The following is a 20,193-nucleotide window of genomic DNA, read 5'->3' on the forward strand; positions in this document are numbered from 1 at the left end:
GTGCATGTCTGTGCATGTGCATGCACGAGTGCATTCTGTATGGTACATGTCTGTGTATGCATGTACATGTGTGCAATCTGTGTGCATGTCTGCACACATCTGTGTGTGCATGCACACGTGTGGTGCATGTCTCTGCGCGTGCGTGCGTGCGTGCGTGCACACAAAAGGTCAGAGGAGAGAGGCTTTAAGGAACTGGCTCAGGAGACTTTGTGGCTGGAGAGTCTAGTTCTGCAGGGCAGAGCTGATGCTGCAGCCTCGAGTGGGAAGGACATCTGGGGCAGAGGTTCGTCTTCCTCAGGGGACCTCAGCATTTTCTCTTACAGCCTTCAGTTGATAGGACGAGGCCCGCGAACATATGGGGGATAAGCTGCTTTACTCAAAGTCTCTTTTCTGATTTCAATATTAATCTCATCTAGAAAACAGCTTCGCAGCAGCATCTAGACTGGTGTGTGACCACAGATCCGGGTACAATGGCCCAGCCAAGTTGATGCATAAAATGAACTATCACATTTGCGCCTTTGTCAGTCTTCAGAGTGACTCCGGTCCTCACCCCATGTGTACACAGGATCCTACCCGTGACTTACCTGCCCCTCATCGTTCTAACATTCAACGCCTCGGCCATGAAGAAAGGGAGCTGCTGGGTGCGAGGTTGCACTGGCAAGGCGTGCGAAGCCGGTGTTACCTGGAGCCCGGAAGTCTGGGTTCCAATCGTATTGGGGCTGCAGAAGCTTCTGTCATTTTTTTCATCGAGATAGGAAAAAAATGTGTGTGTGGTGGGGGGCAAGTCAGGAAAGCCTGGCGAGAATCCATGTTAACATGCCTGTGAGCGCGTGCACGTGTGTATGTATGCAGAGGTGCAGGGGCATGTCCATGCCTACCTGTGTGCGTGCACGAAACAGCTTTGGAGGGACACCCCAGAAAGTGGTCACAGTGGGGATTTGGTGGCGGGGAGAGGAGCGGGTGGGAGACACCCTTTTCACTGTACGTACCTTCCAGCTATTTAGATTCTTACCATGTTTGCGTGTGACCTCGTGTAAAAAAATATTTTTAAAACAGCCACAGTTCTATTATAAGCTGGTGTGGGCAGTTCTCTGAGACCCATCAAGTGAAAGAAAGAAAGGTTCCCAGCAGCACACATGATGTGATTTCACGTCTGAATGACGACAGCTGGGTAGACGGGCACAAATATGGTCAGCACCAATCCTGGGAGAATCCCCAGGACATGAGGACGGAAGCCAGTGCTGTGCGTGCAAAGCCAAAGCCCCCTCCCCTAAGGAAGGGGTGGGGAATCTCCCCCAAAAGGATTCTTTGTTCTGCAGAAGATTCTCCCTAAGTTTCTAGAGCTGGTGAGGCCCCCAGTTAAAGCCTTGTCAGGGCTGTGCATTTGTCTGGTGTGCGAGTGTGCATCTGTGTCCCTGTGTGTGAGTGCCAGTGTCCCCGTGTGTGTGTGTGTTGGGTGGGGAGCAGGCCACCCCAAAGAGCCCCTCCCGGGGAGGAGAGGGCTTTGTTCAGCCCTTGACGTTAGTGAGGCTGCCCTTCCGGGAAGGCTGGCTCCAAGGCCTGGAGGGTCAGCTTCCTCCTCCTCTGCCAAATGCGTGTCCACTGGAGCCCTGGCATGTGACCTGATTTGGAAATAGGGTCTTTGCAGATGTAACTAGTTAAGGATCTTGGGATGCAGTCACGTGTGCCCCAAACCCATAGCTAGCGCATCATGAGAAAAAGGGGAGACACGGGCACACTGAGGGGAGAGGCTGTGTGACTGCAGAGGCAAGGACTAGAGTGATGTGGCCACGAGCCAAGGAAGGCCCAGGGCCACCAGGAGCTGGACGAGGCAGGAGGGGTCCTGCCCCAGAGTTTAAAAGGGAGCGAGGCCCTGCTGACACCTTGGTTTCAGACTTCCGGCCTCCAGACTGGGAGGGCAGAAGCATCTGTTGTTTTGTGGGCATTTGTTAGAGCAGCAATAGAAATTGGATGCAGTATGGACGAGGCACCTGTGTCCCGGACAAAGGTGGGCAGGGGCCAGGAAGGACAGGCCAGGTGCCTGGAGGTCCTGCCCACCCCGGCCCCTCTCCGTGCACACCTGTGGGCCAGGTGCAGTGCCTGTGCAAGGCGGCAGGAAGTGCAGCCCTGAAGAGCTATGAATTCCACACCCCCAGGGGCAGCCCTCTCCGCCGAGCCATGGGAGGGCCAGCCTCCTCAGTTCCGGGGGACAGTCCCAAGGACTGAGGCTCAGCCGCCCCCAAGAGTAACCTGCCGGTTAAACACAGCCTTTAGGGCTTTCCCGCTCACCGGTCTCACTCCTGGCTCCCTCACTGTGCTCCCAAAGGAACCTCTTGCACCCCACCTCAGGGTCTGCATCCGAGCTGAAGCGAGAGGGCTTCATGTAGGACCGCCTGCTACAGGGGGACAGCCTGGTGCTTCCTGGGGACACTGGGCCAGGGGACTCTGCTAAGAGCTTTATGTGTGTTACGAGAGGTCGCGCTTTGTGCAAGAATTGACAAAGGAACGTGACCCTTGGGACAGGAACATAACTTGTGCCTTTTGTCACAGGTTTAGACCTGGCACTAGCACTCCTGAGCAGGACATTCACAGCTGGGAAGGGCCAGGTTGAATGGCCTCTCATTTTCCCAAGTGGAAAAGGGAAGAAATGAGCCAAAGGCATGTTATTTGGATTCCACAAAGACTCAGTGATTACTTCTCACCATCCCAGGAAGGGCTATGGCGTCACTTTGCTGAGCTCAATGCATCCTTAGCCTTCGCTAGATTAAAGGCAGCTGGGGGTCTCCGGCTCCAGCAAGACCAAAGGAGGGGTGGTCCACCTGACAGAAGGAAAGCTTCGCTGACGAGGTTGTCAGGGGCCGAGCCTGAGACACCATCGTCCCCGTGGGGAGGCGACAGTGCCTCTTAGCAAAGCTGGGGGCCAGCCTGAGCTCCACCATCTCTCTCAGGGAGCACAAGCACCCTAGGAGGTAGGGGCGTCACTTCAAACATTGAACAGATAAGGAAACTGAGCTCAGAGGGGCTGAAAGGCCCACCAAGGTCACACAGCTGCCGGGTAATGGCCCCAGCATCCGGGATAGTCTGCTACGCTCCTGCATCCACCCCACAGCACCCCCATGACATGGGGAACAGAAACCCCCGGCAGCCTGGGCTGGGGTTAGTCAGGAGGGTCCGCTGGCCCTTCTTGCATTTTCTCACCACCGTGGAGAAGGCGGGTTGAACTGGCAGCTCTCAGGCCGCTGCTGCTTTGTTTAGCTCTTATCCTGTTGATGCTCGTGATGCTCGCACTGATCCCAGCTCCCAGAGGTACCCAGAACCTCCCGGCTCCATGTCCATGGACCTGACGTTCCCTGGTCCAAGCCATTTTACTTCTTTTTGCTGTTGCAATGCTGGTTATGAAACCGGAATTAGCCGTAGTCAGCAGGAGGCATCGCAATAACTCAAAGTAAAACGCAGAGACTGAGCAAGGCTGTGGTCAGCCCTGGGGAAGCCGCGGCCTTTGCACAAGGGCCCAGGGTCCCTGAGGGTGGGCTGCGGCCAACGAAGTTGCTGTGGGGAGAGGCGGCCAGTGAGGATCCAGCAGCTCGAAGTCATCCGTGGCCTAGGAGAGAGGGGAAATGAAAGTCACAATGGGGACACAATTGGGGCGTCTCCAGGGCAGAGCTGGCCTGCTCCCAGAGCCCTCACAGCAGGTGCCCTGTGGTCAAGGAGATCACTGGGGTGCCGTGGCCATCTGGCTCTGGAGCCCGAATGTGGCTTCCGCTCTGGACTCTGTCACTGAGACGCTGTGTGCCGTTGGCTACTTGGTTAACTGCTCTGAGCCTTTGCTGTGATCTGTAAATAAGGAGGAACTAGATGGCTATGTCAGAGGGGATGAGTAAAAGTAAAGGCGTGCTGTGAATGTAGGAAATGTGCTTTTTTAATTGAGGCGAAATATGATATAGCCAACCATTTTAAACTGAACAGCTCATTCACAATATTGTGCAAATACCACCTCTGTCCAGTTCCCAAACATTTCAGCCCCCAAAGGGGACCCACCTCCACGGCCCCATTGCTTCCTCTCTTCTTCCCCGCACCCCCAGGGAAGTGCTGGTCTTTATCTCTGCTTCAGGTCTTCTCCGCTGCTGGGGCCACTTCCTGAGCCTGTCCTGGCGATTTACACAAATTCCCAAGGAGGCTCTGGCAGGGTGAGATTCTGGCTCCTGGGCACCTGAGCCTCTCCGTAATTCACACCGATTTCTCATCTCTCCCAGCCCCGCCTGCTGCAGGGAGCTCATGGGAAACTTTGAAATTCGCAGTCTGTGTTATCCTGGGTAAGGGCTGGGCAGCCTGCCTACAGTTAAACATCAGAAGGTCGTGTCCCGTGTCCCGCTCTTATTTGACCAGGGGACCCTGTTGCCTTATCAAGGGGCCCTAACCTATAACGATCCGAGGCAGGGGATAGCCTGGCCGAGCGGAAACAGGAATTGAGACCCCTGAATGCAGGTCCGCTGGGTCATGATCTCACTGCGTCTCCTCTACACCACTTCTTCAGAAACAGCAAAATCTCGCCCGGGGGAAGTTACATTTTAAAAGATATTTTCAAAGGAGGTATTATTTACATATGACAAAACTTATCCGTCTAAGTGTCCAGTTTTATGGGTTTTGACAAACACCTGCAGTCATGTAATCATCACCACCACCATCAAGGTGAAAACAGTCCCGTCCCTCCCGCACGTCCTCATGCCTCCAGCCCCTCCCCCAGCCCCAGTCCTGGGAAAGGAAGGGACCCTCCCCGGAGCTTTGCCTGTCCCAGAATGCCATCGTAGCGTCTACTACTGTGAGACTGGCTCCTTTTACTCAGCACGACACATCTGGGGCTCGTCTGTTGATACTTTCTTTTTGTTGTTGAGACGATTCTGGTGTTTGGATGTGCCACAGTTTGTCTATTCATCTGCCAGCTGAAGAATTTTGGGGTTGTTTCCAGTTTGGGGTAATTATGAATAAAGCCACTAAAGACTCACATACAGTTTTTTGTGCAAATGGAGGTCTTCATTTCTCTTCGGCAGATACCGAGGAGTGGGTATGCTGGGTCGCATGGCAGATTCATGTTGAGCTTCCTAAGGGACTGCCAAAAGTGCTTTCCAGAGGGCTGTGCCATTTCGCATCGCTGCCAGCTGCCCCACACCCTCACCAGCACTTGGTATAGTCAGCATCTAAAAAGTTATTTTAACCATTCTCATAGATTTTTAATAGGAAATAACATTTTAAGGGGTTATTACATAATTTTTTATAAATACCATTATAGGCTGAATTGTGTCCTCCTCCTCCTCCTCCTCCTCAAAAAAAAAAAAAAAAAAAAAAAGACCTGTGGGAGCCTTAACTCCCACCTCCAAACTTGACTTTATTTGGAGACAGGATCTTTACAGAGGAAGTCAAGTTAAACTGGGCCTTAATCCAGTATGACTATTTTTTAAAAACACACAGCGGAAAGTTAATGTGAAGAGATGCAGAGAAGACGGCCTTTAACAAGCCAAGGAGACAGGCCTGGGACAGATGCCCTCAGACCCTCAGAAGGGACAGACCCTGTGGACACCGCGACTTTGGACTTCTAGCGTCCAGAACAGAGAGGTTAAACTTCTGTCGCTTAGGCCACCCAGTCTGTGGAACTTGGTTACCGCAGATCTAGCAAGCGAATGCACGTACAAAACATCATAGGTGATACATCTGTAAGTTCTGAACCCTATTAATAAAAGGACGTTATCTGTCACCTACCACCCAATTTAACAACTCAAGGGTAACCGCTATCTTTGTATTTCCCTGAGCGCTCTTGTGCTTTGGGGTTCCGGTGCCTGCCTGCGAGAGAAATCTCTTTCCAGGGAGAAAAGTGGGACTTAGGGAATGGAGGCCCTGGAAAGAGGGCTCCCGGCTTTGAGAGCTTAGGTGAGACGGTGGTAGCTGGAGCAGGGTAAAGGCTATTGGGCCTGACCGCATTTAATGCTTGTTGGGGAGGATCCAACACAAAGGAAAGTTTGGTATACTTGTTTGTTGGTCACCTCCCCCATTAGAATAGAAGCTCCAGGACAGGGCCTTGCTGTCTCCTCCACTCCCCTATCTCCAGAGCCGGGCAGGCGGGAACTCCTCCAGTGACCCACGGCTGGGGAAGAAGTGAGTGAAGACACTGCCCGCTTTCCGGCTGGGGAAGAAGTGAGTGAAGACATCGCCCGCTTTCCGTCGGAAGGCAGGCTCGGCTGTCCATCGGGAGGAACCACACAAGACCCACTGATGGAGAAACAACACTGGGTGCGCCTCAGCGTGAATGTGCTTAACGCCGCCGAACTGCGCACTAAAAACGGTTAAGACGGGAACTTTTACGTTATGTGCACTTCACCATAATTTAAAAGAAATCATCGATACTAGGAAAAAGGATCGCCAGTGCATCTTGCTAACTGCTTACAGGCACCATCTCACTAACTCCCTGCAAGGTTGGCAGACGGCGGGCGCTGCCCAAATGTCGGTTAGCGGGGCCGGACCTGCCGCTTGGCCGCGCTGGCCGGGGACCGCGGACAGCCGGCGGACCACGAGGGGGCCGCCCGCAGCTCCCGGCGCCCCGCCCGCGGGGGGCGGAGCCGCGGCCCCGGCCGCAGAGCAGGATTGGCTGCCGAGGGGGCGGCCGGGGGCGGGGCCGTCCGGGTCGTAAATATGGCGCCACATGGCGCTGGCTGGGGAGCGCGCGGGCGCTCGGAGGGCGCAGGCGCGTCGAGGGCGGGCGCCCCTCGGTCTCCGTGGCCCCTCCGGGGGCCGCGACTTCTCGCGAGAAGAGGGGGGAAGGCGGGGCTCCGGAGCCGGGCGGGGGCGGGGGCGGGGCCAGCGGAGGGGCGGCCTCGGCAGGGTCCGCGGGTCGCGAGGCGGCGGTGGCGCGAGGTGAGGTGAGGGGCGTGCGAGGTGCGGGGCGCGCGGCGCGGCGCTGGGGTCCCGGCGGGCCGGGCGGGTCCCCGCTCCCTCGGCCCGCCCGGCGGGTCCGGCGCGGCCCGGGGCCGAGCGCCCGCTCCGGCCGCTGTGTGACCTTGCCCGGTTCGCACCCTCTCTGAGCCGCGGCCCTGGCGGGGATCGGGGAGCCGCCGCGGTGGCCGGGCCCCGCCCTGCTGTCGCCCGGCGCTGCTGCGGGCCGGCGGCCGGCAGAGGGTCCCGGCGCGCCACCGGTTTCCTTCTTCGGCCGCTTGGGAGTCTGGAAGGAGAGTCGGTCCTTGTTCCGAGCGACGGAGGCGCCGCAGCGCCCACCGGTGCTGCTGCCTGGGGACCGCGGGGCGGACGCGCCCGGCACGGGCCCCTCCGCCCCGCGCCTCGCGGAGGGGGCCCCGCACCGCGGCGCCCGGCCCACGGGCTGTGCGCGTTTCCCTGTCGCCCGGACTTGGCTTCCCCGTCCCGCTGACCACAGACCAGTCACCGCGGCCCCGGCGGACACAAGGGTTCGTGGCAGAGTGTCCCTCAAATGCCCCTTTGCTCAGGTCTGCCTCTCGGGCGAAGGGAAGCCATGTATTCGTCCTAACAGTAGGACTTATATCTTCTAGCTGGGCTCCCGGCCACCAAGACATCACTGACAGACCGTTGGCTGGAGCTGAGGTTCTGTCTGGCACGGAGCACAACAAGCCACAGTGTGTCGGTGATTATTGCATTATTTATTTTATAATTCCACGCCGGAGAGACTCACTCAGCAGACCCCGGGGTGAATGAGAATGTGACTTGCCCGCAGAGCGGTACAAGTGCTTCTCCATGGGCATCGTCCCCGGAAGTGTGGGTGTAGGCTGAAGGTGGCTGGGAAGCAGCTCAGCTGGTCCTCGCCTGCCCCCAAACCAGACACAGTTTAGCCCATCTCTGAACATCTGGTGTTGGGAATGTGAGTCAGGGCTGGTGCCTGGGTGAAAACTGAGAGAAAACGGGGACATCACGAAGTTGTTATGAGAAATAGCAATTCGGTGAACTTACAGTCCCTGCGCGGAACTGCAGGGGTGTTTATTTTCTTGCAAATTAGCATATAGGACTCTGGGCAGATGTTTTCAGGCCAGTGGTGCGTTCTGGGCTACTCGGCGTGCGCCCCGGTGATCAGGAGCTTCTAATCATCTGTGAGATGCCAGGTCGGTGCTGCTGCTGCTGGTGTGGTTACCCGGCCGTGACACAGCGTGGTCGTTGCTGTCACGTAGGTGTTTAGGGAGTGCGAAGAAAGAGGGGCAGCCAAGCTTATCTCTTGGTATTGAGGAGTTTTCCATGATGGAGACAACTTTGGGAATCGGGCCTCACAGGAAGAGTGAAGGTTGGGAGAACATTCCAGGAAGGGGCAGCAAGATATGGGGAGACATGGAAGCGAATGGACGTTGAGGGGCATCGAGTCCCTGCATTGCTTGTGGGATGGGGTTTGAGGACTGGGGCGAAAGCTGAGGCTGCAGAGAGGTTCTGCCTGGGAAGGGCCTTGACTTCTGTGCTAGGGCATTTCAGCTTTTATCCCCTTGGCGAGGCTTAGTCTCGGGTTGGGGGGTGGGCGTGATAGATCTGTGTTTCAGAGAAGTAGCTCGAGGGAGAATGGGGACGGACCCAGGGTACAGGCAGGTGGAGACTGAGCTGGGTACAGCCTTAGGGCATGAGGGCCGAGACAATGGCCAAGAGAGTGGAGAGGGGTGTTAGGTTGACAGAAGACAGAGGGTGCCCGTCAGTGGTGTTAACGGGAACAAGGAACCGAGATTTCTCGCTGGGGTGACGACCGAAGGCCGGAGCTGGTAGCTGCGGGGAGTGCTGGAGTGGCAAACACATTTTGATTGCTAGACTTGTAGAACTGGCGGTATTCGTGGGCCGTCCTGGATGAGGTCTGCTCATGTGGCGCGGGCGTATCCGAGGGCGCAGTCGGGGGGAACGCCGGCGTGGAAGGCTCGGGCGGCAGAAGAGCGGCGTGTTGGAGGCCACCGCTGGACATGCGGTTTACCATGCCGCACACCCGCCCAGGCTGCGGGTGCTTCTCCTCCAGTGAGGCCTCCAGGCTGAAATGCCATTCCTGGAAGAGACTAGTTTCCGATACGACAGAAACAAATGCAGCTAGTGTGTCATTTTAAAAAAAAACAAACACTTTTTTCAGTTTCAAGTTTTAAAATTGTTTCTCTTTCTCTTCAGCAAGTTAGTTTCACACCTACTTGGTGGTTCTGTGGCTGCAGCCAGAGCTGGTGGTTGTCCAGTCACTTGCCTTCAGACGGGCCTAATGACAACTGACGCAGTAACTCAGTACTTCCTGCAGTTAACCAAGGGGCAGGGGTTTTGTGTAACTGTTTAGAGCACTGAAGAAGTATCTGAGAAACACCAGGCGCGGTTGAGCGGAGGAGAGGGAGCACACTGCTGTACAGACCCGGAGGGCAAGCCGGAGCACTCCCAGCTGGTTCTCCTCCAGGCAGGAGAGTGGAAGAGGAAGTAGCCCAAGAGAAAAGGCCTAAAAATAGTGACCTCGGGGGTCCCCAGGCAGGAGGCCCAGCTGGATCACTGGCCTAGGACCTTTATAATTAATAACCCCTGCCAGGGTTTAAAGCTTCCAAGTAGTTTTTTTAATGTCTCACCCCTTAAATAGGAACAGATAACCAAAAACTTGTGAAGAAACCTTCTGATATGGAAGATGGAGACCATAACACACACTTGGAGGCAGTAGAGAGTGTGCAGGAAGACTTAAAAAGCAAACTGTCAGTCATGTACACTCATGTATAAGAGAAAAGAGCGCATGTGTGACACAGAACAAAATGCTCTTAAAAAAAAGCATTCTAGAAAAGAACAAAAACTCATATAAAAAAACAATGGCCGAAATAAAAAAAACTTGGGTGAAAGATAAGGGTGAGGAAGTTAGGAAGATGACGAAGATTTATGGAAAAGCAGAGAGATGGAAATGAGAGAAAAAAGAAAAAAACAAGAGTTTCAGTGAGAAAGAAAAATGAGATGAAATCAAAGATGATTTCCTAAAACCAGAACTCTCTGCCTTGGAAGGGGCGCTGAGTGGCCCGCACCGTGAGTGAAATGCAGGTGCCCTTCACTCTCCTAGTCTCCTCAGTTGGGATATTTAGGGTGTGGGGAGCACGTTTGGGTAGTGAGGGATTGCCAAGTTTCCGACAGTGACGAGTATGAGTTTGGGAAGCAAGGCGTTTATTTGGACGTGCCTCTGCAGCTGTCGGTTCCAGAATTTGGATAATGGAGAGAGATGTGCACACCCACTCCAAAGCACGTTGTTGTTAGATTGCAGAAGTCTGGAACAGCGAAGACTGCTAGCTTCTAGAGAAAGAATAAAAATGGGCCACCAACAGGTCATCGTAGCATGAAGCATAATGGCCTGGGGACCTGTCCGCAGCAACATTGGAAGGTGGAAGACAAGAAAGCATGGCGTTCAAGATTATGAAGGAAAATATTTTCGATCTTGAGCTCTGTACTCAGGAAATGGAGGGTAGAATAAAGATATCTTCAAATATGCTTCAGAAATTTCCCTCATGTCTTTTAAGGAAGGGACTGGCAGACGTGCTCTCCCCAAATGAGATGGCGAATCTAGAAAGCTGGAGGAGACAGTATCTTCTTCCAGAGAAAGGTGAAGAGTGTCACTGGATGAGATGCAGAGGCTGGATGCCAGCTGGGCACCAGGCGTGGACACCACATGCACAACCGGAGAGGGCCAGAGGCTTCTTTAGGAGATTTGGCCGGAGGGAGATGAAATGGACAGGGCACTTGATGCACTGGGGCATCTGGGGAGGGGGTTTAGGGAGCTGGCAGAGTTGGGGCTGGATTGATGATAAGCACATAAAAAACAAAGTAAATGAAGAACCAAGACTTACTAGTTCCAGGGAAAATAAACTTGTGCAGAAAAAGAAAAATAATTAGGGTGTACTGCAAGGCTCAGCTGTGCGTAGCCTTCGTACAGTGCTGATGATTTGTGTAGACACTGAATTGAAATGCTGCTCTGCCTGCCGGGAGAAGATGTGGGGATGAGAAGGGCACGGCTGTCCACGGGAGAAAAGAGACCGGACCGCTTGCCCACCTGCCAGAGTGGGAAGTCAATAGCCCGTGCCCAGACCGGACAGTCTGGCAGCCGCCCTGGCACTGTTACTTAGCGGTGGGAGGGAGCGCCAGAAGATTCAGCTGGAAAGAATGAGGGAGAAGGGTGGAGGTGGATGATGGGAGAGGGGCTGCTGTGTTTTGTAATGAACTCTTGAGACTGGTTTGATCCTGTAACACAGCGGTCCCCAGCAGGTTTCACACCAGGGCCCGGCGCTCCTATGAGAATCTAGCGCCTGAGGATCTGAGGCAGAGCTGAGGCGGTGATGCCGGCGCTGGGCGCGGCTGCAGATGCAGACGAAGCCTCGCTGGCTCCCGCCGCTCGCCTGCTGTGCAGCCTGGTTTCTAACATGCCAGGACCTCAGCCCGGGGATTGGGGACATGTGTGCATAACTTTGATAAAAATCAAGACAGAGGCGCAGGGAGCTTCTGAGTCTAATGAAAGAGGAGCCCTCGCCTCTGCGCTCCTCAGATCGCTCACCAGCTCTTCTTATCAGAGAGTTTACTTGTTCTTATTTCCTCTTCCTTATTGTCATTGTTCTCTGTTTCCTGGCTGTGGTCACATATCAGAGATCTGGAACCTTTAGCTTTTTTAAAAAACTTGTCGTAAAGCGTTTTTAAGCACTTCCAAAAGTAGAGAGAACAATACTATGATCCCTGTTTTACCTGTCACCCGGTTTCATAAGTTACGAAATCAGGGCCAATTGTATTTCTCTGTTTTTTGTTAGCATAACCACTCCTTGTTGAGTGCCTGCCCCGTGCCAGGCACTGTTCTCAGCCTCCAGGCTGCAGCTGTGGTAGGGCAGGTGCCTCCCGATGAACACGGAAGGGCCATGAAGGCCCGCGGTCTAGTCTAGAGAAAGCGCTTTACCATTCTAGAGCATTAGCTGATAGTCTCTCATCTTCATGCTTTCAGTGGCTCTGGTTAGCAGAGAGGCCTCAGTCGTTCTGGGTTTGTGAAGAACAAGAGTTGAAACTCAGACTTCAGGTGATGTTCCAGGCGCTCAGCAGAGACTGGGCCCGGCCTCAGAATTCCTGCTCGCTCCCTCGCGACCTCTAAATGCCTGTGGAGGACGTGGGTGCTGGTGTTCTGTTCTGTTTTGTGGAAACTGGTGAGGGCTCGTTCATGGCCTTCATGTTGAAGGGGAAAGTTTCACCTAGACATTAATGAGACTGACGTTTCCCCCCTCGAAATCAAATGTATTGGGGTTTATTTTACACACGGTAAAATGCACACATTTCAGAGAATACAGACAGGTGTACGCAGCTGCGTAACGACCACCGTAATCGGCATAACAGAGTTTTCATCGCCCAGAGTTCCCTCCTGTCTGCTGCAGCCTGTGGTCTCTGTCATTATTTCTGCCCTTTTTAAACGAGTCCTCTAGTGGAGCCGTGCGGCGTGTCCTCGTTTGCGTCTGGGTTCTTCTGTTCAGTGCGGTCCCGGTGAGAGTCACCCGTGCGCGTGCCGATGCGTGCCGGGCTCGCTGTTCTTAGCGCTGAGCGCGCTCCCGCTGGCTGAGCGCGCCCGTCGGCTGACTCACTCGCTTGCGGATGGACCTCTGGGTGGTTTTCAGTTTGTAGCTGCTTTGCCTAAAGCTGCAGTGGACATTCTCGTACGCATCTTGGTGCGGCCAGTCTTTCCATTCGTGGGTAGTGTCTTCGGTGTTGTATCTGAACTTTAAAGTGGCCGCGGCCCTTTCCTTCCCGAGGACCGCTCTCCCCGGCCATCGGACACACTCGCCGCCTTGTGTCCACAACTGCTGTTTATGTGGTGTGTCTGAGGTTAGAGATGACAACACACAGGCCGCCCTTCTCCTTGATGTTAAAAATGGACCGTGGCCTTGGCTTCATCGGTGAGCGCTGCCTCCGCTGTGTTAGACGCTGGTCGCCTGGGTTTGGAAAGGCCAGGAAGGGCGGCACCGAAGCAAATCTGGCCCCGCGTCAGGATCCAGGGCGGGGCAAGGGTTCTGGGGCAGCCCCAGTGCCGGATAGACGCGCAGGGTTTGGGCCGTCCTGAGGGCAAGACCTCATTTTTCCTCAAAGATTTTTAGGGTAAAAAACAGATAACATAAAATGTACCATCTTAATCATTTTTAAGTGTCCAGTTCAGTGGCATTAGGCACATTCACATGGCTGTGTGACCGTCACCACTGTCCATCTATAGAACTTTCCATCTTCCAAAACTGAGACTCTGTCCCCATTAAACACTAACCCCCACCCCTCCCCAGCCCCAGGCCCCCTCCCTGCCTCTGTCTCTGAATCTTACTCTCGGTCTTCTATGGGCGGAATCACATTGCGTGGCCTTTTGTGACTGGCTTGTCTCACGAAGCACACTGTCCTCCAGGTCCGTCTGTGTTGTAACAGGTGTCAGAATGTCCTTCCTTTTGAAGGCTGAGTGGCATTTCATTGTATGCATCCGCCCCATCTTGTCTTTGTTCTTCAGGGGATGCTTGGGTGGCTTCCGTCTTTTAGCTGTTTGAACAGAGCTGCTGTGAACATGGGGGTGCGGCTATGGCTTGGAGACCCTGCTTCCAGTTCTTTGGGGCGCAGACCCAGGGGTGGGGCTGCAGGGTCACTAACTGCTCGTGGGCCCTCCACTGTCTCCGCGGCGGCCACACCGTGTCACAGCCCCCTTGACAGCACAGAAGGGCTCTGGACTCTCCGCGTCTGCCCTGGTACTCGCGGTTTTTTTGTTTTGCGTGTGCATGTGTGTTTTACAGGAACCGTCATACGGTGTGAGGGGCCATCTCCTTGTGGCTTTGATTTGCATTTCCCTGGTGAGGAGTGATGTCGAGCACCTTGTCCGGCGCTCCCCAGCCACCCGCGTGTCTTCTCTGGAGAAATGTCTGTTTGAGCCCTTTGCCCGTTCTTCAGTCAGGTCGTTTGATTTTTTTTGTTGTTGAGTTTTATGAGTTCTCCATATATTCTGGATGTCAGTCCCTTCTTAGATAGATGGTTTACAGACCTTCTCTCCCATTCTATGGGAGTCTTCTGGCTCTGTTTGACTGTGTCTTTTCATGCACAAAAGTTTTTCATTTGCCTGAAATCCAAGTTGTCAGCGTCTTAATCTTGTCGTGCATCTTCTTTAAAAGGAAACATTTTTCTGAGAGAAAGAATAAATGCTCAACATAAACAAAACAAATTTAAATACAGAGACTGTATATAAAGCAGTCAGTCAGAATCTCCCAAACGCCCACCGTCCAGGGGCGTTTACTGGCACTCTCTTGGAGCTGGGCTCTCTTCCGCCTGTGTGGGCCTGTGCTCAGCAAGTGACCGAGTTGTTGTAACCTGTCACGCCTGCGGCTGCTCACAGCAAGAGACCGCACCGTTCACACCGAGTGCTCTGGTCTGTGTGATGTAAGTCAGGAGTCTCGTTACGAGTCAGTTAATTGACTCGCTGTTTATGAAAAGCTGCAGACCCTGTGCCGATGAGGGAAGAGCCCTGGGTGACCTGTGTGACCTGCTGTGGGCCCGGGCGAGGGGGTGACCGGAAGACCCCCAACGTGGGCTCCTGATTCCGCACCTGGAGCCCTTGGCCAAGGCCACTGATTAAGAACAGAACTTGAGGCATTAAATGTATTAAAGACTAAAAGAGTCTAATGTTCAGTGCTAATACGCCAAATAAGGAAAAATAGTGGCTTTAACTGAATTAAACGCCCTCTCGTTAAAGATCACACGCTTCCTTTGAACTTGAGGACCACACTCGAGATGGTCAGGAAGTGTCCAGAGAGCCCGTTGCGCCCCCGGCAGGTACAGGATGTGAGGCCTGGTTCCCCGCCGACCTCCCTTTGAGCAGGGCCCTGTCTGCTGGAGCGGGTGCTCTGTCAGGTGTCCTTGCCTCAGGGACCAGTGCCGCTATGCCCTCGTGTCAGAAAAGCCAGGAAACCCTTGTTCCTTGGTGACAGATACGGAGGTCATTGTCTGAACTTCCGAGGAGGCGTCATCTTTCCAGGCCCCTCTGTTGACCGGGTCGAACTTTGAGTAGAAAGTTGCGCTGATTTATAATGGCAGAAAGCAGATCGGCAGTTGCTGGAGGGGACAGGACCGGTGGGTGAGTTTTGAAGGTGACGGAGGTGTTCCCTGCGCGACTGTGGCGATGGTGTCCCGGTGCACACGTACGTCCTCATTCACCAGATCGCGCGTCCGACCTCTGCGCAGCCGTGTCGGCTGTGCCTCCATGAAGCTGCTCGGCGAGAGCGCGCTGGCGGCCGAGGGCGTGTGCGAGCGGCTCGACTTTGGGGTCGGACCTGAATTCGGAGCTCGGCCTGACGTCGCTGAGCCTCCGTTTCCTCGTCCACGGGAGGGTCGCGTTGTAGGAGGTTGTGTGCGAGGCCGTGAAGTAATAAAAAATGCTCACCTCACTGCCTGCGCATACTAAGGGCTTGTTAAATGGCAGCTGCTATTAAAAAGGTCTCATCAATTACATGTCGCTATTCTGAAATATTTGACCATGTCTGTTCCTTACAATTAAAGCAAGTCTTACCAAAGTATTGGTAAAGTGCGTCAGAGTCTTTATAAAAGGTCGTAGGCACTAGCATTTGTTAATGTGCAGTTACTACTTCTTGGCTAAAAAATAAGCAAAGGTATTTAGGTCGTGGCCTGTCTGGTTCCTCGCGTTTTAGGAACGTGGGTGACGGCATGGCCGTGGTCAGTTCTCATGCCCGTGTCCTCGGATGTGACTGTGACGCCTCCATCTTCATGCTGCTCTTTAGCCTTGATCTTAAAATTGGAAACCAAAAAAAAAAAGGAAACCAGCCTCTCAAGTTGTTCGACTTCCCAGTTACCCCCTTTTATTTTTGGATATGGTTCCGCCTTCATCTCAAGAAACTCTTCGCTGTTAAACACCGTTGGGAAGGAATGGTCTTGAAAATGTTACTGGCATGGCCACTTACGATCTGGTTTTTAAAGCAGGCTGTGAAATCGTGTGATTCTAACCATTAAAAGGGTATTAAAAGCTGTTGTGTCCTTGTCCTTGTTCCGCTCACACCCACAACACACTCCGAGGGGCCCAGCCAAGCTGCCAGCAGCAGCTGTGAGAGACACAGGCAGGAAGTCTCACCTCAGGCCGCAGGAGTTTGTTTCCGTGAGTTTTGTGATGCGGTCGTTGCCTTTAGAACGCAGAATAAATAGATGATGCGTGACTAGGACACGGCTGTGCCCGACTCCAGGAGGCACTGGCAGTGCCGAGTGACCGCCTTCCCTGGGCGTCCCCGCAGCTTTGCCCCGCATTCATTTCCTTTGTCCACTGCATCCCTTTAAGTTGCTCGTATCCGACTCGGAGGTCTCTCTCCGTCCTGTGTAGCTGATTCCGTTTGACCTAGGTGGACCGCTTAACGCTGATCCCAGTTTGAATGTCAAGCTCTTATTTTCAACCCCTCCTTCTAACCCGCTGTTCATGTCTCTGAGTCCAGACCCCAGTCTCGTGCTGGCGGGGTGTACCAGGTAGTGTGCTGGTGGCTTGGGGTATTGGATCCTGTGGGACAGAGGGCCCAGCGGAAGACAGTACTTAGCTGAGTCACACCCTGGCTGGTAGATCTGGCAGGGACTATGAGCATGTTGACCCCAGGTGACCTCTTCTGATTAATGTTCGCATGGCTAATGTTTTCATCCTGGGGAGTGGGTGGGGAGGAAGCGAGTGTCAACTAACCCCACCTCCTACCTCCTCAGGCCATCCCAGTGGGGCTGGGTTGGCGTGGGGGTGGAGGCTCAACTCCCCGTGGACCGCACTGGGCTCACCCGGGCAGGGGATCAGAGCACGCACCCCACTGCCTGCTTCCACAGGCGGTAAGGGAGGCCAGCTCCCGGCTCAGTTCCACAGATGCCTGCCAGTGCGGTGGGGTGTCTGCCAGGTGGGGGTAGAGAACCAGCTCCCCGTGTAGCCTGCTGAAACGGGGCGGGGGTGCTTTTTCTCTGCCGTTAGGCTTTAGTACACTAGAACTTGCCCAGAAGATATTTCTGTTGTTAGACCACTCCGACCTTACGAGCAGTTCCCAAGACCCGCCTTCTGACACCAATAAAAAGTCTTGGGGGTCCCCATTTGCTAGAAGGATTCACAGAGCTCACTGAGCTGTCATACAATTATGGCTTATTACAACAAAGGATTCAGGTGACAGTTAGCCAAGGACAGAGGTGCAGGGGGCAGAGTCTAGGAAGGTTCCCCACATGGAGCTTCTAACTGTCCTCTCCCAGAGAAGGTGTGGCCAGTGCTGGCTTCTCCCGGCATTCACGTGTGACAGCACGCACAGAGTGTTGCCAGCCAGGAAGTTCTCTGAGCCTCAGTGTCCAGTGTCTTTACTGGGGCTTCGTCAGGCAGCTGCGTTGACTCCCCACATGGCTAACTGCAGTCTCCAGCCTCCACACGTGTGACCCGAAGCCTCCGCCGTAAATCACATTGTCAGGCTATGGGGCACGGTCCAAGGCCCAGGTCAGCAAAGGCATCCCTATCAGGACGTCCCAAGGACACAGGGCAGAGGACACAGCCACCGCTTCCCAGCCTTTGGCTGGGCTCTTGCTGGGGGCAGGCTCTTTTTCCCGTGCTGTTGGCTGGGATGTGTGGGAGACAGTGAGGAGCCCAGCAAACTCACTCCTGCCGCCCCTCAAGTCCCAGAGCCCCAGCGTCTTCCTGTGCTGGCCGACTGTGTCGCGCCTGTAGTTTCCAGTTGTCGGGGCGGGTGTGGCAGCAGCAGCCGCTCATCTGGCCGCGCCAGCGCCCCGCCCAGGCTCACCCACAGCTTAGTTATTCTCTGGCCCAGCGAGCGATCAAACACTGTGTCTTCTTCCCTGTTGTGTCCCTGTCACTTAGAAGTCCCTGGGGCAGAACTGGTGCTCAGACACCTGTGCACCGTGACTGGGCCAAGGATGCAGGGCTCTGGCTTCTTGGGTGTTGACATTGAGTGGTTGACAACAGCCTTTATTGGAAGCTGTGGGTCAGTTACAAACCTGCTGTCTGCCTGCGTCTCCATGTGCAGGATTCCCACCCGGCCCCTTGGCTGGCCAGGCCTGCGGGGCCGCCCCGCCTGTCCAGGGAGGATCGGTGGTTCGCAGCCAGCCCCTGAACCTTTCCTCCTTCGTGTTCCCTCCCCTGCTGCTTTTGAAGATCAGGCTGCCTCTCCCCACCTTCGGTCGTGGATCTGCCACCTCAGGGATCACTGACGGCGGGCCTAGAACCTGGAAGGCGCTCACGTGGGCCCATTTTCGGCAGCCTGGTCTGTGGGCCTTCACTGCCACCCCAGTGACCTCAGCTTCAGGCCAAGCGCGCGCCATCCTTCCTGCACAGAGGGCCAGGGACAGTGCACGGCATGTGTTGGCCACTCCCGAGGGCCTGGCTCATGCGTGTTTGTTTGGATTAAGTGCACAGCAGAAGGGTTTCTCTGCAGGGGCTGGGGCATCCGGAGCATGTTCCTAAACTGCAGCTCGTACTGAGCGTCAGCCTTCGAGACAAAAGCCCCTGCAGGGCTTTTGTCTCACGGTCCCCTGTCCTCTCTCGGGCCCTCCTCGTTACCGAGGTCTGCATCCCACTCAGCGACTGGTCTGTGAGGCCCCCCCCCCCTTCCACTGCCACGACAAAGGGTCTCCAGGCCCCTTGCCAGTCCCACTGGTCCTCTTGTGCCCTGTAAGCAGCCTCCGCCACATTACACGGAGCAGCTGAAGGCCCTGGTCTGGCAGCCTCACCAGGTCCAGCGGTGGAGGACAGAGCGGGAGGGAGACCGCAGGCCGCACAGAGGGCAGGAGGGTCTGATCTGAGGGCGAAGGAAAGCCTCCGCCAGGCCCGGACCTTTAACGTCGCTTCTCGTCACCTTTCCAGGTTCCTGGGTGCGCACGGCCGTCTCTCCATGAAGCTGAAGTGAAAGGGTCCAGGACAGGCCCGCGGGTCCCGGGCAGAATGACCAAGAGCCGGCTCTTCCGCCTGTGGCTGGTCCTGGGCTCCGTCTTCACGGTCCTCCTGATCATCGCCTACTGGGACAGCGTGGGCACCGCCCACTTCCACCTGCACACGGCCTTGTCGCGGCCGCACCCGCTGCAGCCCCGCGCCAGCCCCGGGCCCGGGCTCGCCGCGGCCTCGGACGTGGAGGAGTTTCTGGAGAAGCTGCTGGGCGCCGGCGGCAAGCGGGGTGCGGGCCCCGGGGAGACGGCGGAGCAGCCCGCGCCTGGCAACGTGGAGGAGAGCGTGAGGGGCTACGACTGGTCCCCCCGCGACGCCCCGCCGGGCCCGGACCCCGACGCGCGGCAGGCGGCGCGCAGGAGCGTCCTGCGGGACTTCTGCACCAACGCCAGCTTCGTGTTCCCCACCAAGGAGCGCTCCTTCGATGACATCCCCAACTACGAGCTGAACCACCTCATCGTGGACGACCGGCACGGCGTCATCTACTGCTACGTGCCCAAGGTGGCCTGCACCAACTGGAAGCGCGTCATGATCGTCCTGAGCGAGAGCCTCCTGGACCAGGGCGCCCCGTACCGCGACCCGCTGGACATCCCGCGCGAGTACGTGCACAACTCCAGCACGCACCTGACTTTCAACAAGTTCTGGCGCCGCTACGGCAAGTTCTCGCGCCACCTCATGAAGGCCAAGCTGCGCAAGTACACCAAGTTCCTGTTCGTGCGCGACCCCTTCGTGCGCCTCATCTCCGCCTTCCGCAGCAAGTTCCAGCTGGAGAACGAGGAGTTCTACCGGCGCTTCGCCGTGCCCATGCTCAGGATGTACTCCAACCACACCAGCCTGCCCGCCTCGGTCAGCGAGGCCTTCAGCGCCGGCCTCAAGGTGTCCTTCGCCAACTTCATCCAGTACCTGCTGGACCCGCACACCGAGAAGCTGGCGCCCTTCAACGAGCACTGGAGGCAAGTGCACCGCCTGTGCCACCCCTGCCAGATAGAGTACGACTTTGTGGGGAAGCTGGAGACGCTGGACCAGGACGCCGCCCAGCTGCTGAGGCTCCTCAAGGTGGACAAGCGGCTCCACTTCCCGCCCAGCTACCGGAACAGAACTGCCAGCAGCTGGGAGGAGGACTGGTTCGCCCAGATCCCCCTGGCCTGGAGGCAGCAGCTGTACAAACTCTACGAAGCAGACTTCGTTCTCTTTGGCTACCCCAAGCCCGAAAACCTACTCAGAGACTGAAGGCGTTTGGGGGAAATGCCAGTCGCCAAAAACACAAC

The 20,193-nt window shown here is 55.6% G+C and overlaps 2 protein-coding genes across 7 annotated transcripts in view; both read left to right on the forward strand.

Annotated features, from left to right (window-relative positions):
* LOC120616252 (kinesin-like protein KIF19) overlaps nt 1–5,157 on the forward strand; it is a 39,516-nt gene extending 34,359 nt beyond the window's left edge. The window contains exon 18 of one of the 4 annotated variants that reach the window (XM_039879620.1): nt 417–5,157. In XM_039879620.1, the coding sequence (XP_039735554.1) occupies nt 417–826 (410 nt within the window). In that variant the 3' untranslated portion in view covers nt 827–5,157. The remainder of the gene's footprint in view (nt 1–416) is intronic. The other 3 variants (XM_039879654.1, XM_039879631.1, XM_039879641.1) reach the window with 3 other exon arrangements.
* A 1,686-nt stretch (nt 5,158–6,843) lies between these two features.
* CHST12 (carbohydrate sulfotransferase 12) lies at nt 6,844–20,187 on the forward strand. Of its 3 annotated transcripts, none has more exons than XM_039879671.1 (2): nt 6,844–6,903; nt 18,848–20,187. In XM_039879671.1, the coding sequence occupies exon 2, from the start codon at nt 18,926–18,928 to the stop codon at nt 20,153–20,155; it is 1,230 nt and encodes a 409-aa protein (XP_039735605.1). In that variant the 5' UTR covers nt 6,844–6,903; nt 18,848–18,925; the 3' UTR covers nt 20,156–20,187. The 3 variants fall into 3 exon arrangements, with proteins under 3 accessions (XP_039735605.1, XP_039735616.1, XP_039735611.1); XM_039879682.1 differs by having other exon boundaries at nt 6,858–6,908; XM_039879677.1 differs by lacking the exon at nt 6,844–6,903 and adding an exon at nt 7,378–7,642.
* The last annotated feature ends 6 nt before the right edge of the window (nt 20,188–20,193 follow it).

The sequence above is a fragment of the Pteropus medius genome, unplaced genomic scaffold (assembly GCF_902729225.1).
Source record: "Pteropus medius unplaced genomic scaffold, Ma_sr-lr_union100, whole genome shotgun sequence".
In the NCBI taxonomy this organism is placed as follows: domain Eukaryota; kingdom Metazoa; phylum Chordata; class Mammalia; order Chiroptera; family Pteropodidae; genus Pteropus; species Pteropus medius.